The following is a 26,772-nucleotide window of genomic DNA, read 5'->3' as shown; positions in this document are numbered from 1 at the left end:
TCCTTACATGAAAAGATTCAAATTAATAATTTTTAAAGATTATGACTATTAAAATGAAAAGTTAAAATGAAAAGTTTTATGTGTTTTGCTACCAAAAGAGCACTTAAGGCATTTATCCAATTTCAATTCAAATTTGAGCTTTGTTTTAATTTACAGTTTTAAAAAGTCTTTGAAAACATGTTTGACTATTCTCTTTCATCTTTTAACAATTTTTTAACTTATCATAGCAAGTGTCAAACTTAAAAGTAAAATATACATCAGTTAGCTTCAGAAGTTATCCACTTTGTGTCTAGCAACTGTTATTTTATTCATTTTTAAATAAATACATCACTCTCAGCACTATTTGAATGCATATATTGAAATAACAGTCATGAACTTTTTTTGAAGCAGAACCATGATAACATGGTTACACCTAAGAATTTATCAATAATCAATTAAATGCTTTGTCACTATTTACATTTCTATGTCCCACCCATATGGTTAAGATTTCTGGAATCAGATCCAAACAAGGTTTATATGTTTTATTAATTACTATGTCTCGGCTCTTTTTAATATGTAGGTTTCTCTCCCTTTCTTCCCTTCCTTGCAATATATTTTTAAGGAAACTTGTGTTAGACCTATGAGTGAATTTTATTTTTAGTAGATTTATTTTTTATAAACTCATTTTGTTTAATGGAGTCTTTAAATTTTTACCTTTTTAAGAATGATAGTCTACTTCCCTATTAATGAGAATTTTAAAGTATATTTTTATATCACTTGTCTTATTTATTTTAGGTATTACCACATTTTCTTTTTTGGTTAAGATATAATTTAATAATATATTGAACTATTTTCAATCAAAGACAGATCTCGTGTACTCCTCAAAACTTAATTAAGTTACCTGTTATAAATCAGCATTTTTTTCCTATTACATAGGATTTTATAACTAAAAGAGTTACATTATTTCTTCATCTGTGAACAGTATTCTAATTATTTTATTGTCCATAAATACCACTTAACAATTGAGTTTGAAAATAATAATAACTTCTTCTCTTACCAGTTGTGCATGTAATACATGCTAGGCACCAAGCATCTTAGTTTAATCATTGCATGGATTTTTATAACTCTGTAAAGTATATGTGGTTTTCACCTTCATAGTTACAGAACTGAGGTTTATTAAGGGACAGAATTTACCCAAGGCCATTCACTGAGCCTGGGTTTGACCCTAGGTTATTTCTACCATTATATCATGCAACTTACCTGCATTAAGAAATTTGGGGAAATCTAAGGAGAAAAAAAAATGTTCAGGAATTTATGTGTGTTATGAATGAGTTTAATAGTTTGATCTCCATCCTTTTTGATAACTTAGACCTAATTTTTAATGTAGAGCAGAAAGGGGAAGTACGAAACTGTTGATGGATGACAGGTTACCTTCAACTTCAACAACCATGGGTACCATGTAGTAATCAGCGGGGATGATTCCTGCAAGTTCAGGATGGTTGCAAGGTGATATACATAGATGCTTTTGCAAGCGTAGGGACAGAAACATTTAATGGTATTAGCTATGATTATATTAACAGAAAAAACAGAAGCAAGTAATTGTAGCTTATGTTATTTCTTTTCATCCATGTGTTCCCTTTTTTTACTAAGTTTTGGAAGAAATTTTATTTTTTCTATAGCGTATTGATAAAGTGTTCAAACGTAAGGAACTGCAACTACAGCTTGTGGATGCCAAGCTTCAGCAAACAACACAACTCATAAAGGAAGCTGATGAAAAACATCAGAGAGAGAGAGAGTTTGTAAGTTCTATTTCTTAAAGAAATGTATTGCCAGAATTATAAACAAAGCTTTTAACATCATTTAAACTAGTTCAACATTTTACATCTAAATCATGCATTTTTTTTTTACTCTAGATTGAGAAATGTTAGAATACATTCAGCCTTTATTTCTGATGAGGTTTTCATATAACAAACACACTAGAAGTTTTAGACCAAATTAGTGGAAAGACCTGTATATGTTTTATTTTTCCTTTGTATAGAGTATTGCCTTGAATTTTAGGTAATAATCTCAAGGTGTAAAATTGTGTCAGTCATTTGGCAAGTTTGGCTGTGAGAGCTAGAGACAGTTATTCTAGACAGTTATCTAATTATAGTAGAGGTGCAGTGCACAAAATTCATGCACTGGTAGGGTCCATGAAATAGTCCATCTTATGTAATAAAAGGCTACTATGCATATCGACCGAACAGCACAATGACCATGTGCTGCTGGCTCCTGGCTGGTACTCCCTTTCTTCCCCTGGCCACCTGCCCGCGCCACGGCCTCCCTCCCTTCCCTTGGCCACATACCAGCGCTGCCAGCTGGGACCTCCCTCCTTTCCCCAGCCAGCCTGTCCTCTGGTTGAACTTCCAGATAAACTCCGGTCAAGGGGACATTTGCATACTATGCTTTTTTTATATAGGACTAGAGGCCCAGTGCAGCAGTGGGGTCCCTCAGTCTGGCCTGCACCCTCATGCAATCCAGGACCCCCGGATGTCAGAGAGCTGGTTTTGGCCTGATCCTGCAGGCCAGGTGGAGGGACCCCACTGCTGCATGAATTCATGCACCGGGCTTCTAGTAGGATGATAAAAGGTTAATCTGCAAATCGACCAGTGGAATGACTAGTTGCTATGACACACATTGACCACCATGGGAAGATGCTCAATGCAGGATTGGAGTGCTCCCACAGGTGGAGCGCCACTCAGCCAGAAGCCAGGCTCATGGGTGCCAAGCGAAGCAGTTGGTGGCAGGAGTCTCTTCCACCTTTGTGGCAGTGCTAAAGATGACCCATGGACCTAAGCCATCAGTCAGACTTCTCCCGAGAGCTCCTGGACTACAAGGCCAGGATTTCATGCACCAGGCCTCTAGTATTTTATATCAAGTTTTCCAACTGTGATTGTAGTTAGAATCCAAACTTAAAATATGCAAATTAAACTATATATGTAACTTAAATGAAGTGGTAAATGGTTATAATAATACTAGAGACCCAGTGCATGAAATTTGTGCATGGGGAGGAAGGTCCCTTTAGCCCGGCCTTCACCCTCTCCCTCTCTGGGAGCCCTCAGGGGATGTCTGACGGCTTAGGCCTACTCCCTGTCAGTTGGACATCCTTAGCGCTGCCGTGGAGGCAGGAGAGGCTGCTGCCACCACCACTGCACTCAACAGCCGGTTTCTGGCTGAGTGGTTCTCCCTCTGTTTGAATGCACTGACCACCAGGGAGCAGCTCCTGCATTGAGCGTCTGTGCCCTGGTGGTCAGTGCACATTATAGTGACCGGCCATTGTGCTGTTCGGTCGATATGCATAGTAGCCTTTTATTACATAAGACTAGAGGCCCGGTGCACAAAAATTTGTGCACTCGGGGGGGAAGGGGGGCCCCTCAGCCCAGCCTGTGCCCTCTCGCAGTGTGGGACCCCTCGGGAGATAACGACCTGCTGGCTTAGGCCTGCTCCTGGGTGACAGAGACCAGGCCCAATCCCTAGGTGCAGCCCCTGGTCGGGCTCAGAGCAGGGCCAATTGGGGAGTTGGGGCACCGCCCCATCATGCACAGAGCAGGGCAGATTGGGAGGTTGTGATACCACCCTCAGTCACAATCAGGGTAGGGCCGATTGGGGGGTTGGGGCACCGCCCCCTTTCACACTCAAGGCAGGGTCGATGGGGAGGTTGAGGTGCCACCCCCTGTCACGCACAGAGCAGGGCCAATCTGGGGGTTGGGGAACTGGCCCCTGTCACTCACAGAGCAGGGCCCATCAGGGGGATTGGGGCTCTGTACCCTGTCACGCACAGAGCAGGGCCAATCAGGGGGTTGGGGCGCTGCCCCCTGTCACGCACAGAGTAGGGGCGATAGGGGAGTTGGGGCACCGCCCCCTGTCACACACAGAGCATGGCCCATCAGGGGGTTGGGGCACCGCCCTCTATCACCCACAGAGCAGGGCCGATCAGGGGGTTGGGGCGCCGCCACTCTCACACTCAGGGCAGGGCCAATGGGGAGGTTATGGCTCTACCCGTCACACACAGAGCAGGGCCTGTGGCGGGGGGGTGTGTTTGGGGAGCTCCCCCCTGTCAGGCACAGAGCAGCGCTGCTCAGGGGGTTGGGGCGCCTTCCCCTGTCACGAACAGAGCAGGATGGATAGGGAGGTTGTGGCCCCGCCCCCTGTCACACACAGAGCCGTAGGGCGATCAGGGGGTTTGGGCGCTGCCCCCTGTCACACTGATCCCGGTGCCGGGAGGCATATTACTCTTTTACTATATAGGGTAGAGGCCTGGTGCATGGGTGGGGCCGGCTGGTTTGCCCTGAAGGGTGTCCTGGATCAGGGTGGGAGTCCCCATTGGGGTGCCTGGCCAGCCTGGGTGAGGGGATGATGGCTGTTTGCAGCTTGTCACACACCCTTCAGGGTAGGGGTCCCTACTGGGGTGCCTGGCCAGCCTGGGTGAGGGGATGATGGCTGTTTGCAGCTGGTCACACACCATTCAGGGTAGGGATCCCCACTGGGGTGCCTGGCCAGTCTGGGTGAGGGGCTGAGGGCTGTTTTCAGGCTGGGAGTGACTGAAGTTCCCAACCGCTCCTTTTTTTCTTTTTTTTTCTTTTTTATTCTGGGCCAGCTTTAGCTTGAGGCTTGGCTCCCGCTCCTAGGGGCTGAAAGTAGGTTTCTGGCCTTTGCATACAATGTTGCGATCTGCTGGCTGAAGTCCCGCGGTATCTGTTACAATGTTTGAAACTGCAGGCTCAGAGGCCTGCAGCCGCAGGCGGGGAACGTTGGTTTCCTCTGTCACTGAAGCAAGCAAGCCTCATGTTAGTTTCAAGCTGCCTGGCTGCCAGCCGCCATCTTGGCTGACAGTTAATTTTCATATCTCGCTGATTAGCCAATGAAAAGGGTAGCGGTCGTACGCCAATTACCATGTTTCTCTTTTATTAGTGTAGATGGACTATTTCATTCAATGGATCATTCAGGTATTCCTCAGGATGTGAAAAACTCATTAAGTGCAGGTCGAAGGTTTAGAGAGATACAATTTCACAGAGTGAACATTCAGTGAAAGCCAACAATGGTATCCGATACTTAACTGAAGAAGCTATTGCTGTTTTCAACATATATACACATACACATACATACATGTAGTACATGTGTATACTTTCTGGTTGATTTAAGGACTTTTAAAGGCTTAATTGAATTGTGCATAACATTTTGTTTGAGAAGTTTAAAGACTGAATTTCATAATTATGTACCGTGCAACTTTACTATATAATTTTCTTTTAAACCCATGTAAACAGGGTAGGACAAAAGTAGGTTCACCGTTATTTTTACAGAAAATAATACAATAACGAACAAATAGTGATAAAAGAATAAACGGTGTTTTATGTACTTAATACTATAAATCTACCTTTGCCCCACCCTGTGTTGACCAGACCCTTCTTCCCAGAAACAGAGTTAAAAATCTGATCTCTGTTTTCATTAATTGGTTCCATATTTTTTCTACTCAAATTGCCACTCATGGAATAGAAGAGCTTAGCTTCTAAGCCCAGATACTGTCAAGATTTCTAGTCTTGTTTTCTGTTTCCATTTGGTCTAGTTATTTTTGCCCAAAATAGCAGAATGTAACACTGATTAGATGAACCTTATGCCACCAGGATACTTCTTCTCTATAAGCAGCTAAAATACTATTCTTACATATCTAAGTGTTAAACTGGTATTGATAAAAAAAATAAAGATAATTGACAGGAGATGTAATAGGATGTTTCACCCACTGACCTGTGATTCTTTCATAAATAATGAATAAAGGCTAAGGTTATCTAGTCATTTGACATTTTAAACATATGTTAATTACTATTAGTATTTTGCCAGAATGTTTCTGTTTTCTAGTTATTAAAAGAAGCAACTGAATCGAGGTACAAATATGAAGAAATGAAACATCAAGAAGTACAATTAAAACAGCAGGTAACTTTACAACAGAGAATAATAGAATTTATGAGTTTCCTTGATCCCAGGCAGAGCCAACTAGAACAGAAGAATAGATCTCTTACCCTCTTGGATTTTTTCCCATGCATTTGACTTTTCTTGATTTTACGTTATAAGTTCTATGTCCTATGAAATCTCTCAGTCCATAGGGAATAAGGATGACTATTCAGCCTATTTTCATTGTGCCCTTTCTATTATCCTCGATACTTTTCTAGTATCTCTAAAATTTTGTTCTTTGAGGAAAATAACACTGGCAAAAATACATGTTTTTTTCCTATATGTAATTTAAAAAACTGCATATGCTTACACAGGCCCACTTCCAGGTAATATTGTATGTGTCAGTACTTTTTTAAAAAATTAGGGTTTTCTCGGTATGTCAGTTCAGTCTTTTTCTGTTACCCCATTTTAGTGTCTTATTTGTGGAATAAAGTAAGCAGATGCTCAAACTCAGTTAAAAGATGAAAGAAAGAATGGGTTTTCCATATTTGAAGCATTACTAATACCTACTTAATTTGAACAGACAGAAGCAATTAGGTATTTATATGCATAATTTATTCTCTTTTAGTTAACTAGATTATATTCTGTTCAAGAAAGTACTATCTGTTTAAAAATATATGTTTAATGTAACAATTCCTTTAATTAGTTCTGAAGTACACTAATACATTAAGAGTGGCATGCATCTATCTTCATGAGCAACCATTATCTTTGGGAACATTTTATAATGTAGTGATAGTCTATAAAACTAAACTAACTTATTGTGACACTAAACTAACTTATTGTGACAATTGAAGAGGAATCAACTCTCAGAAGTTTGTTATGATCCTATTAGCATGCTTCTAATAAATTTAAACCCCTTACTCATTATCTTTATATATTTACTCATTGTTTGTTTGTGGGTTGTTTCTTGTTTTGTGTGTTTTGTTTCTTTGTTTGGTTGGTTGTTTTTAGGAAAAAAAAAAGGTAGAATTTTGTTGTTCTACTTATTTATGCATTCATTGATTGATTCCTGTATGTTCCCTCACCAGGGATGGATTCCACAATCTTGGCATATTGGGAAGATGTTCTAACCAATTTGCTACCTAGTCAGGGCATTGGTCCTAAACATTCAGTTGTTCACATACATGGAGAAGAAAATCCATGTGGGGAAGGTAGAAAAAGCATATATATAGTTTGGAAAGATGTTTCTTATTGTGAGTCATTGGTAATTGTTGTAGTAATAGTCACAGGGGAGCCTTTTCACTAAGTTCTGTTGTTGTCTGTGATTTGTTACTCTTAAGTCTTCTTATTTAATTATTTGTTTTTGCTGTCAATTCTTTACCTTCCCACTCCCTATACGTGGCTGTAGATGTCTTTCCCAAGAGTTGGTTTCTTTCTTTGCTTTTACCATGTCAGTTTCCAGCAATTGTTGATGACCTCACTACTAACTGACAGACTGGGCCAGCATTGACTTCTCAGATGGAGCAGTCTACCTTGGATGTACCATCTTCAATAAAAATGGACCATGCCAAAACTGCCATAACTTCTTACCTCCCTCAAGTGCCAGAACTCCCTCAATCTGACTGAGCCACCATCATTGTTTCTTCTCCTACACTCTCCCAAGCCAGCAGCCTTAGAAGCACTGTCACTTTTCTTTGTGCCCCAGAGGCACAAAAACACTTTACAGCAGTCACCCTTAGCCATGGGTTCACTTTCTGCAGTTTTATCATATTAAGTGGAAATTTCAGAGATAAATAATTTATAGATTTTAAATTGCTTTGCATTCTGAATTGCATAATGAAATCTTGTACCTTATGCTCTGTTCTGCCTCGGACATAAATTATCCCATTGTCCAGCATCTCCACATTGTATATGTTACCAGTTATCTGATTGGTATCCATTTATCAGAGAAAGAAACATACTACATTCCCATAAGTTTTACAGTATATTATTATAAAAGATACATTTTATTATTAGCTATTTTTGTTGATCTATTTCTATGCCTAATTCATAAACTTTGTCATCAGTAAGTATGTATAGGAGGAAACTGTGTGTGTGTGCGTATATGTACGTGTGTGTGTGTGTGTGTGTGTGTGTGTGTGTGTATATATATATATATATATATATATATATATATATATATATATATATAGTGAATCATTTTAGGTATGCACTTGGGATCTTGGAGCATGTTCCCGGTGGAATACAATATTTCTTTTGACCTACATTTTCTCACACTGAAAATAATGTAGTTATATTAGAACATTTATAAAGTAATCCATTCTAGTCTAAATAAAGAAATTTAGCCCTTAAGTCATAGTTCAGGGCTCATCACATTTTTTTTTTTTTTTTTTTGGCTACTACTGTGACTCTCCCCCTGAAAAAGATGACTGCATTCTATATTCAGTTAGCATTCTTTTTCTAGCTAGAATAAAAATTACTTGAAGCTGTGAAAGATGTTTCTATCATTTTTAGCTTTCCTTTTTTTTCAACTACCACTAAATTCTTTTTCAACCAAACTATTCTTTTGTTTCATTTTCCTTCAGTGTTCAAGAAAAAGATAGCCTTGAAATCAAGCTAAAAACGATTCAGGTGGTATACATAAAAGAATGACCTTTTTCCAAGTACAATTTTTGAAATGTAAGGAGAGTGGTAGTGCATAAAATATTGTTTGTATGATACTTATGTATGATATTGATTGTATGATATTAATGTACAGCCATACCACTGCACATTAGTTTTATTATGAGAGATGGAATATTTGTACATTTTAAGCATTTACACAGATTAAACAAAATTTTATAAACTTCAATGGTTTATCAGAATTTTAGCTACCTACTGTATGGTTCATCCAAGATTTGCTATTTGTTTGTTCTTATTTTTATTGCATATAACAAGTCACCAGTGTTTAGCCATATTCTTTTGAAATCTTTTGGATTTTAAATTACTTATCTGGAACTCAGAATATTTTATACTTTTTTCGGTAGCTTTCTCTTTATATGGATAAGTTTGAAGAATTCCAGACTACCATGGCAAAAAGCAATGAGCTGTTTACAACCTTCAGGCAGGAAATGGAAAAGGTATTTGCATATTTATAGTCGAATATTACTAGAAAATTTACATGTGATTATTTTAAATTTGATTAAGTATTATTGTTTGGAAGAGTTTATATTGTGATACAATGTTAAGTTTATCTTTTCTGATCCTTCAATGGCATGTTCATGCATTATGTCCAGAAATTGCCTCACATTGCTAATAGTCTCCAAACCCTCAAAATTCTGTTATTATTTAAGAGAATTCTCCTAACAAGGACAATTTTTCTTAGAATTAGTTTTTTTAAATTCCTTAGCTGAGCATGTGCTTTTTGTTTTATCAACCTTAGAGAGAGAGAAATACATTAATTGGTTGCCACCCATATCCCAACCAGGGGACCATACCCAAAACCTAAGTAGGTGCCTCAACCAGGGGTCAAACCCATGACCTTTTTTAAAAATATATATGTTTTTATTGATTTCAGAGAGGAAGGGAGAGAGAGGAACATCAATGATGAAAGAGAATCATTGATTGGCTGCCTTCTGCACGCCTCCCACTAGTAACTAGGGTGTGCCCGCAGCCTGGGCATGTGCCCTTGACTAGAATCCAACCTAGGAATCTCCAGTCTGCAGGCTGACACTCTATCCACTGAGCCAAACCAGCGAGGGCAAACCCATGACCTTTTAATGTACAGGACAAAGCTCCAACTGAACTAGAAGTAGATTTTTTTTAAAAATCACTTGCAGATGATTTCTTCTCATTTCTTTTACAAAATGTTGTGTAAATTGTTTGTTTTTTGTGGTTGTTGTTTTTTTGTTTTTTTTTAAGAATCAGACCAAGCATAGTAATACATTTTGGTTTGAATAGACTATTTCTAAGGATCTAACTAAATGTTTAAAATACTTTTACCTTTTTTTAAAACATATTTTTATTGATTTTTACAGAGAGGAAGGGAGAGGGATAGAGAGTTAAAAACATCAATGAGAGAGAAACATCGATCAGCTGCCTCCTGCACACTCCCTACTGGGGATGTGCCCACAACCAAGGTACATGACCTTGACGGGAATCAAACCTGGGGACCCTTAAATCTGCAGGCCGACGATCTATCCACTGAGCCAAACCGGGTAGGGCATTTTTACTTTTTTTTTTTTTAAATTTTACTTTACTTACTAATATAGCATACAAGGACATCCTTACCAATTTTAGAAACTAAAATTTGTCATAGAAAACTGTTCTGGGTCATTCCACTTCAAAATATGGAATTAAATTTAATTTTAAAGACTACAGTTATCTGTCGCTATCCTAAAATAAATAGGGAACACTTTAGTTTGGAGCGTAGATTCTGGAACTGAGGTCTGATTTTTGCATTGTGTGACTTCCTTGGGGCAAGCTATTTACTTTGGCATTTCCCCTTTAAAATTGAGATTTTTATGAAAAGGTGGTCTGCCCTGACCGGTTTGACTCAGTGGATAGAGCGTCGGCCTGCGGACTGAAGGGTCCCAGGTTCGGTTCCAGTCAAGGGCATGTACCTTGGTTGTGGGCACATCCCCAGTGGAGGGGTGTGCAGGAGGCGGCTGATCGATGTTTCTCTCTCATCAATGTTTCTCACTCTCTATTCCTCTCCCTTTCTCTCTGTAAAAAATCAATAAAATATTTTTTTTAAAAAAGAAAAGGTGGCCATTAGAAGATAAGTAACAATAAAGCCTAGCATTTTGTAACCTGTCAATAGATATTAGTCACTATTTTCATATATTGTATACTGGTTGAACTCTTGTATACAATGGTCAGATTTCTCACATTAATAATTTCTTACATTATTTATTAAAGACCATTGACATGTTGTTTAAGCTCTCTTTTCCTTCATTGTTAAAAATGAGAATAACGAGGGAGATTAAAACTGGCGGCAGAGTAAGTGGATGCTGAATGGTCATGTTCCTAGGAACAAACTGATAATACACCTAAAATATAGAAAAACTTCCTGAATAGTCAGTGGAAAACTCGCAGGAGAGCACCCTGATACCCGAGGACAGAAAATAAAGACAGTATAGAGACTGGTAGGAGGGGCGGAGGCTAGAAAGGGCTGGCTGGGTGCTTATAGACAGCAGCTGAAGTCCCGGAGAGATATCTCAGCTGTGTTAGGTTGCGACTGAGAACTCGGGGATCTGATCCCAAAGCTGGGCCCCCCCAACAGAGCACCAAAACTGAGGAGGTTACCCACATAACATCTGGCTCTGAAAAGCAGTGGGGTACTGTCTTCCAGAGAGTAACAGCTGAAAATTCAGGCACCCTCTTAAAGAGCCAATGTACAAAATTACCTGTGGAGCCACCCACTTTGTGCTCTGGGAGAGAGAGAACAGAGTGGGTTAGAGCTGAGAGCAGAAGCCAGAACTGGGGACTCAAGGGTAGAGTTCAGAAGGCAGACACCCAAGTTTCCTGGGCTGAGTCATTCCATGACTCAGGGAAGGACATCTTTCCCACCTAGACATCTGCCTTGCCTGGAGGGAAGACAGTTGACACAGCGCTATTGAAAAATACCTTGCCCTGAGGATACTAAAGAGATTAAAAATAACAATTAGCCCCAGGCAGAAGCAACTGCCCCACAATGTTATAATGGTCTGGGGGCAATTCAAGTGGTATCAAAAGGCAGTCTCTGGGGACTTTGAGTCTTTGCCAGATCCAATTAGTCAGAAACAGCCGTTAACACTGTCTAAAACTAAAGATTGAGAGCTGCAGAGGATCTCCCTCATTCATAGTCATAAACCCAAACAGAAAGCCACAGTGAGGACACAATCCCCAAATGAAAGACCTAGAGAATTCTCCAGAAGAAGAGATAAATGAAGCAGAGATAAGAAATTTATCTGAAACAGAGTTCAGAGTAATGATGGTAAAGATGTTCAACAGCATGAAAAAAATTATAGTAACTATGAAAAAACAGTCTGAGACAAAGAATGACAACACAAATAACACATTGGAAAGAATACACAGCAGATTAGGGGAAACTAAGGAACAAATAAGTGAATTAGAAGAGAAAGTTGAAATTATCAATCAGAGAACCATAAAGAAAAAAAAATAAAAAGCAGGACAGCATAAAGGAGCTATGGGGCAATGTGAAACATAACAATATTAGAATAGCAGGTGTGCCCAAAGAGGCAGAAAGAGAGAAAGGCATAGAGAAGGTGTTGAAGAAATAATGGCAGAAAACTTCACTAACCTGGTAAAGGAAAAATAACATAAGTTCAGGAGGCACAGAGAACACCAAATAAGAACCCAAACATTCCTACGCCAAGGCATCATAATTAAGGAGCCAGAAATTAAAGACAGAGAATCTTAAAGGCAGCAAGAGAGAAGAAAACTGTTACCTACAAAGGAGTTCCTGTAAGGCTGACACCTGATTTCTCATAAGAAACTCTACAGGCCAGAAGGGTGCAGCATGAAGTACTCAAGATAAGGGAAAGCAAGGATCTGAGACCAAGATTACTGTATCCAGCAAGGCTGTCATTCAGAATAGATGATCAAATAAAGAGCTTCCCAGACAAAAAAAAAAAAAAAAAAAAGCCTAAAAGAGAACATCACCACCAAGACAGCATTAGAAGAATGCTAAAGGGATTGCTGTATTGAGAAGAAACAGAAAGAGAAACCTAGCCATACAGAATTAAAATGGCAATAAATAAGTACCTGTCAATAATAACCCTAAATGTAAATGGATTAAATACTCCAATCAAAAGGCATAGGGTAGCTAAATGTATACAAAAAACATGACCCAAATATATACTGTCTACAAGAGACCCACTTCAAGAAAAAGGAAAAAATACACACACAGGATGAAAGTGAAGGGATGGAAAAATTTTCCATGCATAAGGAAAAGAAAAAGGTGGAGTAGCAATACTCATATCTGACAAAATAGACTTTAAAATGAAGGCCATCACAAGAGACAACAAAAGTCACCATGTGATACTAAAGGGATCAATCCAACAAAAGGATATTACCCTGATAAACATATGCACCCAATACAGGAGCACCTAATTTATGAAAAAAACAAATCAAACAAAAAACCCACTAGAGGCCTTAAGGGAGAGATTGACCACAATACAGTCATAGTAGGGGACTTTAACACCCCTCTGACTTCACTGGGTAGATTTTCCAGACAAAAACTTAACAAGGAAATAGAGACTCCAAGGACACACTGGATCAGGTGGATTTAATTAATATTTATAGAACATTTCACCCCAGTGCAGCAGAATATACATTCTTCTCAAGTGCACATAGATCATTCACGAAGATAGACTACATGGAAGGACACAAGACATTTCTCTACAAGATTAAGAAAGTTGAAGCCATATCAAACATCTTCTCAGACAACACTGGAATGTAATTAGAAATCAACTACAGTAAAAACACCCCTAGACATTCAAATACATGGAGGCTAAATAGCATGTTATTAAACAAAGAATTGGGTTACCAATGGAACAAGAAATTAAAAAACTTCCTGGAAACAAATGAAAATGAACATACAAAAACCCAGAAATCTCTGGGAGACAGCAAAAGCAGTCCAGAAATGGAGATCATAGCACTAACAGCATACCTCTAAAAACAAGAAAAATCAGCCGAAACCGGTTTGGCTCAATGGATAGAGCGTCGGCCTGCGGACTGAAAGGTCCCAGGTTCGATTCCGGTCAAGGGCATGTACCTGGGTTGCGGGCACATCCCCACTGGGAGATGTGCAGGAGGCGGCTGATCGATGTTTCTCTCTCATCAATGTTTCTGACTATCTCTCTCCCTTCCCCTCTGTGAAAAATCAATAAAATATATTTTAATAAAAAAAGATAAATCAGCAATAAATTATTTAACCATACAACTTAAAAAGCAACAACAACAAAAAAGCCCAGAGTAAGAAGGAAATAATAAAGACTAGAGCAAACATAACACAGAGACTAAAAAATAAATACAAAAGATCAATGAAACCAAGAACTGGTTCTTTGAAAGGATGAACAAAATTGATAACCCATTAGCCAGACTCATCAAGAAGCAAAGAGAGAGGACCCAATTAAATAAAATCAGAAATGAAAGTGGAGGAGTAACCACTACACTACAGAAATACAAAGGACTACAAGAAAATACTGTGAACAACTGTATATGCCAAGCTGGACATTGTAGAGTAAATAGACAAATTCCTAGAAAAATACAATCTCCCAAAACAATCAGGAAGAATCAAAAAACCTGATTGGGCCAAAAACAACTGATAATATAGAAGCAGTAATAAAAAATAAAACACACACACACACACACACACACACACACACACACACACACACAATTAACTCTCAGCAAACAAAAGCCTGGATCCAGGCAGTTTTATCAAATTTTCAAAGAAGAACTAATCCCTATACTCCTCAAACTCCTTCAGAAAACCCAAGACGAAAGAACACTTCCAAACTCCTTTTATGAAGCCAGTATAAAATTATCCTAAGTGTATAACCAGATAAAGACACTACAAAGAAAGAATTATAGGCCAATAACCTTGGTGAACATAGATGCTGAAATCCTCAAAAAAATTAGCAAATCGCATCCAACAATATATTAAAAAGGTCATACACCATGATCAAGTGGTATTTATTACAGAGATGCAAGGCTGGTACAATATTTGCAAATCGATAAATAAATTGACAAAATGACATGATCATATCGATAGACACAGAAAAAGCATCTGGCAAAATCCAAAACCCATTTTTGGTAAAAATTCAGCAAAGTGGGAATAGAGGTAGTTTATCTCAACATTATAAAGGCCATATATGACAAACCTACAGCCAACATCGTGCTCAGTGGGCAAAAGCTAAAGCCATTTCCCCTAAGAACAAGAACAAGACAGGGATGCCCACTTTCACCACTCCTGTTCAACAGAGTACTGGAAGTGCTAGCCATAGTGATCAGACAAGAAATAAAAGGCTTTCAAATTGGAAAAGAAGTAAAACTGGGGAAAAATGGCGACCAGCAGGAAGGTAGGGAGGGAGAGTGAGAGAGCAAGGAAGTGATAGAGGAGTGTGTGGATGCGTGTGGTGTGTGTGTATGAGCTAGGGACAGTTAGATTCTGCAGGTCTTCAAATGGGCTGCTAAACCGGGCAGTCTTAGGCGGCGGAGTCCTGCTCCCTGCGTGGACACTCCTGGGTGGCCAGCACAGGCACGGCGACCACGCCATCTTGGGAAACAGAGCTGCTTGAGACTAGGATCCTGGCCTCAGCACCACCCAGTCTGATCTCAGACACATACCAGGACCCTGCAGCCACTGGGGTCAGAAAGCTGTGACCACGGCTACAGACCTGCCGGCAGATCTGTGAGTAACAGAGCCCATCCCCCATTCCCGCAGGCTTGCAGGCAGCACCAGAGTAAATAACTGGTAGACCCACCCCTTTCCGGGGCCTCAGCGCTCCAGGAACTTTAGCCTGGAAGTGAGCAAGCACCTTGGAACTGATGCTGCATAGGGCCGGCTTCTGAGCCCTGGGCTGAGAGCAAACACGTGATCCCCAGGAATTGAGCCTACGCACATTGCCGGCTTCGGAGCCCTGGGCTGGGAGCAATCACTCAAACATCGGGAATTTGTCCAGCGTAGCGCAGGCCCAGGGACCCTGATTCTCTAGGCAGGAGGCAGCACCAAGCACCAGTGACATGACTGTGTTTCTTATCACCTGCACCTGAGATCCTGATTCCCTGTGCATTCATACTAAGAGCCAGTGACTCCAATTCCTGGTGCAAGGGCACACAGGGACCCTGATTCTCAAGGCAAGGTCACGCAAAGCAACAGAGACTCTGGATTCTTGGGGAACCCTGACTCCTGGTGCACACTAGGGGGCTCTGGTTTTCAACACCCTTCAGGGGGGTCTCTGTTTCAGCACGGTGCAGGCAGGGTTCCTGATACTAAGGGCGCGTACGAGGCCACATTGAGAGCTGACAACACTGACTCTGAGTGAGTCTGGTTCGCACCAACCCACAACAACCACACATCTTAGTGTCAGAGCTCTTCAGTGACAATAGGGTAGTGGGAGGCTCCAACTGCACACGGCCCAGGCCCATGCAACTCGACGTTTGAACCATCGGGAGATAATCAGAATGAAGACACGACACAACCACCAGAGGAAAGACAATGAGGAGTCACCAAGAAAGGACATTAATGAAATTGAAGCATGCAACATGACAGAAAAAGAATTCAGAATAATGGTTGTACAATTCATTCACCAGATGGACGAGAACATCAACAACCTATGCAAGAATCAGGAAGAAATGAAAAATGATATAGCTACAATCAAAAACACCATGGAAAGTTTCAATAGCAGAGTAGAAGAAGCAAAGGACCAAATTAGTGAATTAGAAGATAAAAGAGAAACAAGCTCAATCAGAACAACAACTGGAGAAAAAAAATAAAAAGCAGGAGGAGAGCCTAAAGGAGTTTCAGGACAACATGAAACGAAGTAACATACGCATAATAGGGCTGCAAGAAGGACAAGAAGAGCAGCAAGGATTAGAAAATTTATTTGAAGAAATAATGTCAGAAAACTTCCCAGATATGGGGAAGAAAAAAGTTACACAAGTACAGAGAGGCCCAGGCAAGATGAACCCCAAAAGACCCACACCAAGACACGTCATAATAACGATGGCAAATGTACAAGACAAAGAGAGAATCTTAAAGGCTGCAAGAGAGAAACAGAGAGTTACCTACAAAGGATCCCCCATCAGATTATCAAATGATTTCTCAACAGAAACACATCAGACCAGAAAAGAATGGACAGAAATTTACAAAGTGATGCAAGGCAAAGGACTGAATCCAAGAATACTCTATCCAGCAAGGCTATCATTCAAAATTGAAGGGGAAATAAGCTTCACAGACAAAAAAAGGCTAAGGAAGTTTATCACAACCAAACCAGCAATGCAAGAAATGCTTAAGGGACTGGGGTAAAAGAATAACTAAAAAGCCCAGAAAGAAAACAGCCACACACATACACACAAAAAAGAAATAGCTACAAACATGTACCTTTCAATAATAACTTTAAATGTAAATGGACTAAATGGTCCAATCAAAAGACATCCAGTGGCTGAATGTATAAAAAAACATGACGCATATATTTGATGTCTACAGGACACCCACCTCATTAGAAGGGACTCGCACAGACTGAAAGTGAAGGGATGGAAAAATATCTTTCAGGGAAATGGAAAGGAAAAAGAAGCTGGGGTAGCAATACTTATATCGGGAAATAGACCTCAAAGTGAAGGCTATAACGAGAGATAAGGGAGGCCACTTCATAATACTAAAGGGATCAATACAACAAGAGGATATAACCCTGATAAACATATATGCACCCAATGCAGGAGCACCCACATACATAAGAAAACTCTTGGAAGATATCAGGGGAGAGATCGACAACAATACAATTATAGTAGGGGACTTTAATACACCACTGACATCACTGGATAAATCCGCTAGACAGAAACTCAGCAAAGAAACAGCAATCCTAAATGACTCAATAGATCAGATGGACTTAATCTACATCTTAGAACACTTAACCCCAAAGCCAAAAATATACGTTCTTCTCAAGTGCTCATGGGACATCTACAAAAATAGACCACATATTGGATCACAAACAAAGTCCCCAAATTCAACAAGATTGAAATCATTCCAAGCACCTTCTCAGACCACAACGCCATAATATTGGAAATAAACTACAATAAAAACAACTCAAAATACTCAAACACTTGGAAGCTGAATAGCATGTGATTAAAGATTGATTGGGTTACCAATGAGATCAAAGAAAAACTTAAAAACATCCTGGAAACTAATGACAATGAAAACACAACAATCCAAAATCTTTGGGACACAATGAAAGCAGTCCTGAGAGGGAAGTTTATAGCTCTACAGGCCTATCTCAGCAAACAAGAAAAAATGGTAGTAAATCATCTAAATCTACAGCTCAAAGAATTAGAAAGAGAGCCACAAGAAAAGCACAGAGTGAGCAGAAGGAAGGAGATAATAAAGATTAGAGCAGAAATAAATGACATAGAGACGAAAAAAACAATACAGAAAATCAATGAACCAAGAGCTGGTTCTTTGAAAGGATAAACAAGATTGACAGACTTCTAGCCAGGCTCACCAAGAAGCAAAGAGAAAGGACCCAAATCAATAAAATCAGAAATAATAGAGGCCAAATAACAACAGATCCCACAGAAATACAAATGATTGTTAAAAAATACTATGGACAACTCTACTCCAACAAACTATACAACCTGGAGGAAATGGACATATTCCTAGAAAAATACAACATTCCAAAACTCAATCAGGAAGAATCTAAAAATCTCAACAGGCCAATAACTATGGAAGTAATTGAAGCAGTCATCAAAAACCTTCCGGCAAACAAAAGCCCAGGGCCAGACGGCTTCACAGGGGAGTTTTACCAAATATTCAAGGAAGAACTAAAACCTATCCTCCTCAGAATACTACAAAAAATCCAAGAGGAAGGAACACTTCCAAGCTCATTCTATGAAGCCAGCATCACCCTAATACCAAAACAACGTAAAGACAACGCAATGAAAGAGAATTACAGGCCAATATCCCTCATGAACATAGATGCCAAAATCCTCAAGGAAATCTTAGCAAATCGGATCCAGGAGTATATCAGAAAGATCATACACCACGATCATGTAGGATTTATCCCAGTGATGCAAGGATGGTACAATATCTGCAAATCAATAAATGTGATACATCACATAAACAAATTGAAAGGAAAAAACCACATAGTCATATCAATTGATATAGAAAAAGTATTTGACAAAATTCAACACCCATTTTTGATAAAAACTCTCAGCTAGGTGGGAATTGAATGATCATACCTCAACATAGTAAAAGCCGTATATGACAAACCCACAGCCAACATCATACGTAATGGACAACAACTAACACCATTTCACCTAAGAACAGAAACAAGACAGGGATGCCCACTATCACCACTCCTGTTCGACATAGTACTGGAAGTATTAGCCATTGCAATTAGACAAGAAGAAGAAATAAAAGGCATCCAAATTGGAAAAGAAGAAGCAAAACTGTCCTTATTTGCAGATGACATGATATTATACTTAAAAAACCCTAAAGACTCCATCAAAAAACTTTTAGACTTAATAAAAGAATTCGGCAATGTAGCAGGATACAAAATTAACCCCAAGTAATCTGAGGTATTTCTATACACCAATAGTGAACTTGCAGAAACAGAGACTAAAAAAGCAATCCCATTTACCATCACACCAAAAAAATTAAGCTACCTAGGAATAAACTTAACTAAAGAGGTAAAAGACCTCTACTCAGAAAACTACAGGACGTTGAATAAAGAGATAGAGGAAGACCTAAAGAGATGGAAGAACATACCATGTTCTTGGATTGGTAGAATCAACATCATTAAAATGTCCATACTGCCCAAAGCAATCTATAAATTCAACACACTTCCCATTAAAATACCAATGGCATATTTCACAGACCTAGAACGAACTCTCCAAAAATTCATCTGGAATAAAAAACGACTCCGAATAGCTGCAGCGATCCTGAGAAAGAACAAAGTAGGTGGGATCTCAATACCAGATATCAAGCTGTATTACAAAGCCACTGTTCTCAAAACTGCCTGGTACTGGCACAAGAACAGACATATAGATCAACGGAATAGAATAGAGAGCCCAGAAATCAGCCCCAACCAATACGCTCAATTAGTATTTGACAAAGGAGGCAAGAACATACAATGGAGTCAAGATAGTCTCTTCAATAAATGGTGTTGGGAAAATTGGACAGATATATGCAAGAAAATGAAACTAGACCACCAACTTACACCATACACAAAAATAAACTCAAAATGGATAAAGGACTTAAATATACGACGGGAAACCATAAAAATTCTAGAAGAATCCAAAGGCAACAAAATCTCAGACGTATGCTGAAGCAATTTCTTCACTGATACAGCTCCTAGGGCACTTGAAACTAAAGAGAAAATGAACAAATGGGACTACATCAAAATAAAAAGCTTCTGCACAGCCAAAGAAACCATCAACAAAACAACGAGAAAACCCACTGTGTGGGAAAACATATTTGCCAATGTCATATCTGATAAGGGCCTAATCTCCAAAATTTATAGGGAACTCATACAACTTAACAAAAGGAAGATCAGCAATCCAATCAAAAAATTGGCAAAGGATCTAAATAGACACCTTTCAAAAGAGGACATTCAGAAAGCCAAGAGACATATGAAAACATGCTCAAAGTCACTAATCATCTGAGAGATGCAAATCAAAACAACAATGAGGTATCATCTCACACCTGTCAGACTGGTTATCATCAACAAATCAACAAATGACAAGTGCTGGAGAGGATGTGGAGAAAAAGGAACACTTGTGCACTGCTGGTGGGAATGCAGACTGGTGCAGCCACTATGGAAGACAGTATGGAGTTTCCTCAAAAAACTGAAAATGGAACTCCCATTTGACCCTGTGATCCCACTTCTAGGAATATATCCCAAGAAACCAGAAACACCAATCAGAAAGGATATATGCACCCCTATGTTCATAACAGCACAATTCACCATAGCTAAGATCTGGAAACAGCCTAAGTGCCCATCAGTAGATGAATGGATTAGAAAACAGTGGTACATCTACACGATGGAATACTATGCTGCTGTAAAAAAGAAGGAACTCTTACCATTTGCAACAGCATGGATGGAACTGGAGAGTATTATGCTAAGTGAAATAAGCCAGTCAATGAAGGAAAAATACCACATGATCCCACTCATTTCTGGATAATAAAGATCATTATAAACTTATGAACAAAAATAGATACAGAGGCAGAGCTGCCTCGAACAGACTGTCAAACTACAGCAGGAAGGCCGGGGAGGGTTGTGGGGTAGGAGGGGGGTGGGTAAGAGATCAACCAAAGGACTTGTATGCATGCATATAAGCATAACCAATGGACATAAGACACTGGGGGCTAGGGGAGGCCAAATGATTGTCAAGGGCGTGGGAAAAAAGGAGACATATGTAATACTCTTTGTAATACTTTAAGCAATAAAAAAAAATATGTTTACATCGATGAAAAAAAAAATAAAATATGTTTACATCGATAAAAAAAAAGTAAAACTCTCATTATTCACAGATTACTTAATGTAGAAATGCCAAAGATTCTATCAAAAAAACTAGACTTAATAAAGGCATTCAGCAATGTAACAGGATACAAAATTAACACCCAGAAATCTATAGCTTTTTTAACACCGATAATGAACTCACAATAAGAAAAACTGAAGAAACAATCCCATTTACCATTGCAACAAAAAAATTAAGATACTTAGGGTAAACTTAACTAAGGAGGTAAAAGAATTGTACTTGGGAAACTACAGGATGTTGAAAAAAGAGATAGAGGAAGACATAAACAATGGAAGAATATAGCATGTTCATGGATTGGTAGATTCAGCATCATTAAAATATTCATACTGTCCAAAGCAATCTATAGATTTAATGCAATCCCCATTAAGAAACCAATGGAACATTTCACAGACTTAGAACAAATTCTTATGGAATAAAAGAAAAGATCACAAATAGTCACAGCAATTCTAAGAAAGAAGAACAAAGTTGGAGGGATCACAATATCAGATATCAAGCTATATTACAAAGCCACTGTTCTCAAAACTGCCTGGTACTAGCACAAGAACAGACATAGACCAATGGAACAGAACAGAGAAACCAGAAATCCAAACATTATGCTCGATTAATAATTGACAAAGGAGCCAAGAGCATACAATGGAGTCAAGACAGTCTCTTCAATAAATGATTAATTGGGCAGGTAACGTGCAAAAAAATGAAACTAGAACACCAACTTACACCATACACAAAAACAAACTCAAAATGGATAAAGGACTTAAACATGAGATGGGGAACCATAAAAATATTAGAATCCACAAGCAGCAAAATATTATACATACGTTGTAGCAGTGTCTTTACTGATACAGCTCCTAAGGCAATGGAAATTAAAGAGAAAATAAACAAATGGAACTACATCAAAATAAGCTTTTACACAGCAAAAGAAACCATCAACAGAACAACAAGAAAGCCTACTGAATGGGAGAACATATTTTCCAGTGTTCTCTCTGATAAGTGTTTAACCTTCAAAATTTACAGGGATCTTATACAACTTAATAAAGGAAGATAGACAATCAAAAAGTGGGCAAAGGACCTTTTCAAAAGAGGACATTCAGAAAGCCAAGAGACATGAAAACATGCACAAAGTCGCTAAGCATCCAAGAAATGCAAATCAAAACAACAATGAGGCACCTGACATCACACCTGTTAGAATGGCTATCATCAACAAATTGACAAGTGACAAGTGCTGGTGAGGAGGTGGAGAAAAAGGAACACTCTTGCACTACTGATGGGAATGCAGATTGGTGCAGCCACTGTGGAGAACAGTTTCCTCAAAAAACTAAAAATGGAATTCCTATTTGACCTAGTGATCCCACTTCTAGGAATATATCCCAAGAAATCAAAAACATGAATCAGAAAGGATATATGCACCCCTATATTCATAGCAGCACAATTTGCAATAGCTAAGATTTGGAAACAGTCTAAGTGCCCATCAGCAGGTGAAGGCATTAAAAAACTGGTACATCCACACAATGGAATACTAAGCTGCTGTAAAAAAGATGGAATTCTTACCATTTGCAACAGCATGGATAAAACTGGAGACCACTATGCTAAGTGAAATAAGCCAGTCTGAGAAAAATAAATATCACATAATCTCACTCACTTTTGGAATAGAATCTTACCTAATAATATACAAATATGTAAATTGACTATACCTCTGCTATGCTCATCAGCCAATGATGAGATTATGCAAATTAACCCAACAAAGATGGCGGTTAATTTGCATACATAGGAGCAAAATGGCGGAGCAAAGACTGAAGGTTCCATCTGGAGCCGCAAAGACTGAAGGCTCCAGCCGGACCGAAGGCCTGGGTTCTGGTTGCCGGAGGAAAACCGGTGCCGGCAGCCAGGGGAAGGGAAGGCCTATTGCACGAATCTCTTCGTGCAATGGGCCTCTAGTGAACAATATAAACTGATGAACAAATACAATGCCAGAGAGAAAAAATAATTTAGAATCTAATAGAAGTTATGCTTTACTTGCAGATTTTTAATATTTCCTACAACTGTGTGATATTATAGTTATTATACTTGAAATCTTTTTCTTGAAATATTAGTTTATTGTATGTGACAATAGAATTAAAATTGTCGTTGAAAATATTAATGTTTATTGCATGCAACATTATATTTAATATTGTTTTTCTTGAGATATATTAAAAAAGAAAAAGAAAAATGAGAATTACAAAGGTATCTGCTGCATTTCAGACATTGTTTTTGTTACTACCTTCATGTATTTTTAGATCCAGCAATATGGAGAATTCAATGAGCATGAGCAGATGAGTTTTACCTGCCATTTTTTTAAGCTGAGACTTCAGTTAAGGGGAGTTGTATGTACAGTAAAAATGTGTTTTCTGTACTATAGCACATGCATGCTATTGACATGGAACATTTTAAGAGAGCAATTCTCAATTCACTATCCTGGAGAGAATCTCTGGGCAGGAATACTTTGCTCTTTAATAGTGGCTACAGAAATCCCAGTAGGTCAGTATGAAACCATGTCTTGTGGCAGTTTTGTGGGTAATAACCCATGACATAGGGCATTGGCTTTGTCATCCTTGTTTGACAGGTATATCTGAATCTTATTCTGAATTTCTGAAAATTGGAATATTACAGCATTGCTTTAAGTACATTCTCCTTATTTTTGGACCCATTTTATCTTTGACAAAATCTGAAGTAAAATAGTCTTGTGAATTTTGAGGAAAACAAAGCTAAAGGTTTCAGACATTTAATAGCACCTTTCTAGTCTCCTAAATTCTTCTGTCCTCTAGTTCTGATACCAATGTGATTTTAGAGTCTTAATTTCTTTGGAGGCTAAGAATCTCTGTCCAAGACTCTGATGAATTAGTATAATCCTATGTAATAAAACCCTAATATGCAAATCGAACAGTGGAACTACTGGTCACTATGATGTGCACTGGCCACCAGAGGACAGACGCTCAGTGCAGGAGCTTCCCCCTGGTGGTCAGTGCATCCCCACGGGGGGTCACCATTCAGCCAAAAGCTGGGCTCATGGCTGGCTAGCATAGTGGTGGTGGCAAGAGAGGCTCTGAGGCAGCGCTAAGGAGCAGCAAGCCCAGCTTCTGGCTGGTGAGCGCAGCGGTGGTGGCAGGGAGTGGACCTTAGCCAGCAGTCAGACATCTCTTGAGGGGTCTCGGACTGCAAGAGGGTGCAAGTCAGGCTGAGGGACCCCTCTCCCCCAGTGCACGTGCACTGGGCCTCTAGTGATTATATTCAGAAAACAAGAACAAGGACTTTTTTTTTATATAACTGAGGAAGCAGAAAGTCTTGTATCTTCCGTTGGAATGAAATGCATTGCAGCCTTATCTGAGAGAGTTAATTGTGGTATCTGAAGTTAGCATTTGCTGCTTCCTCTGAAACTGAGAACATAAAATTTGTTTTTTATAAAGACATGCAGACTATCAGCTAGTTGAGACAAGTGCAGTGATGAGCGTGGGGAAGAATATTATAAAATGTTTCTGAAGGGGGGAAAATATCAACATTAAAAAAATATCTACATATGTAAAAGGCTAAGCGACTGGCCAACTGAATGGTAGGTATGATAAACACTGATCACCAGAGGCACACTCTCAGTGCAGGAGCTGCCAAGCAACAGCAATCTTGAACAGTGCCCTCTTGCACTCTGGGACCCTCGGGGGATGTTGGACTGCTGGTTTTGGCCCAATCCCCACAAGCCAGGCTGAGGGACCCCAACTGCAGGAGGGATCCTCCTCACTCCACAAATGATCTTTAAGCCCCGATGCTGCCCCTCGTGCGGCAAGCCAGAGAGGGAGTGCAGGAGGTTGGTTCCAGGGCATGTCTGGCCCATCTTGCCCAGTCTTACCCTACCGGCCACCTTCTAATTTCCTTTCAATGTGGACGAATCCATGCCCCAGGCCTCTAGTATTAAAAATAATGTCCAAGGGTCAGAGCATTTTCTTCCACTAAAATATCAATAGGAAAGTCCAAATGGAGAAAATGACAACAGAATGAAGAGTAAGATTATTAGGAAACAGTAAGATTATTAGGAAACAATTATAAAAAAAAAAGAGCTTTTAAACAAAAAATGTTTCTGTGGTAGGTAGGTCAGGGAATTCAACTTAGAATTTAAATGCATATTGTGTTGATTCGCAGATGACAAAGAAAATTAAGAAACTGGAAAAAGAAATGACAATATGGCGTACCAAATGGGAAAGTAATAATAAAGTACTTCTGCAAATGGCTGAAGAGGTAAGAAGGTTTTACATGACTGAATAGTGAATGCTCATATTAAGGCAGGATGGAATGTCTAGATGTTTACTAAAGTAATTGCTGGTTTGATTACTAAAGTTTAATTAGTTTACTTAAGTTAAATTTAGTGAGGTATTTAAACTTATTTCCCCAACTAATTAGCTCAGGTTTATGTTATAGACAGCTCTAAAGTATCTTGATTTTGCTTATGCAGATTAAGAATTATTAAACTTGGTACACTGCTCCCCTCAAAGTTTTTGATTCATTAAATTTGGGATATAGCCCAAGAATTTGCAATTCTAAAAATTATCCAGGTAATACTGATGTTGATTCAAAGGCCGCAACCTGAAAGGCAGTGATCTTCAGTAAAGACAATTTGATTAAGATTTAATTTGATTTGATTAACTTGTAATTTACTGATTTTCTGCCCTTATTCTTTCCAAAAGGCAACAAACTACTTTTTGTCATAGTTGTTGTAAATAACAATGAAGTGAATTCCATGTACAGTTTCTAAATGTCTCACTTTCATAAACTTGGTAGGGCTAGTTTATAACATTTCACAAGAGAAAACATTAGGGCTCTAAAAGGTGGAAGAGAATAAAAAAAAATCTATTTAGACAAAAACATTCTTATTTCTAGCATTTTAAATTAAGATGCTGAATTTCCTTAATACTTACTACTTAAAGTCATGAAGTAGATCTTGATTACTTGAATGAAATATGATAAAGAATTTAATTTTTGCATTGCTCCATATAATTATAAATATTTTAAATGTCAGTATATACATATACTGTGATGTCCAAGAGATGATAAAAAGTAGTTTCCAGTGTGGCTTAGATTAGTTAATTTTGTATACAATAATCTAATTTCTGTTTATATATACTAAGATTACATAAATTCTGTCGTGTTTTTTTTTTTTCTTTAGAAAACTATTCGTGATAAAGAGTACAAGTCCTCTCAAATGAAACTGGGACGGTTAGAGAAGCTGTTTAGAGCTCTTCAAATGGAAAGAAATGAGCTCAATGAGAAAGTGGAAGTGCTGAAAGAGCAAGTCTCTGTAAAAGAAGCAGATGTAGATTTAGCAACAGCTGTGATAAAGCCCTGTACTACTGTTGCTTTTCAGAAAGAGTTGAACACTTCCTCTAAAAGAGCTCCAGGAATCTACTTGCAGGATGAAACCAAGGCAGCAAATAAAACAAAACGCAATTCAAAAGACCCATCCCACATGATCTCTTCTGGACATTGATTCAGTTAATGAGATTACTGAATTCAGTTAAGACTGATTACTGTATTGAGAGATATATTTTCTATATAACTTTCCTGAAGCAGCGAGTATTGATTTTCAGATTAAAGTTTTATTACATTTTC

At 38.9% G+C, this 26,772-nt stretch overlaps 1 protein-coding gene across 1 annotated transcript; it reads left to right on the top strand.

Annotated features, from left to right (window-relative positions):
- Positions 1–1,658: 1,658 nt before the first annotated feature.
- On the top strand, positions 1,659–26,772 carry LOC308512598 (gamma-taxilin-like; the record flags this gene model as incomplete). The annotated part of the gene is made up of 5 exons (XM_081115511.1): positions 1,659–1,778; positions 5,872–5,946; positions 8,931–9,023; positions 25,309–25,404; positions 26,330–26,772. Coding segments are annotated over 5 exons (705 nt in total), but the record flags the coding sequence as incomplete, so codon positions are not given.

The sequence above is a fragment of the Myotis nattereri genome (assembly GCF_964212035.1).
Source record: "Myotis nattereri genome assembly, contig: HAP1_SCAFFOLD_217, whole genome shotgun sequence".
Taxonomy (NCBI): Eukaryota; Metazoa; Chordata; class Mammalia; order Chiroptera; family Vespertilionidae; genus Myotis; species Myotis nattereri.
The sequence above is the reverse complement of the archived record's forward strand: the minus strand, read 5'-3'. Positions and strand labels throughout refer to the sequence as shown.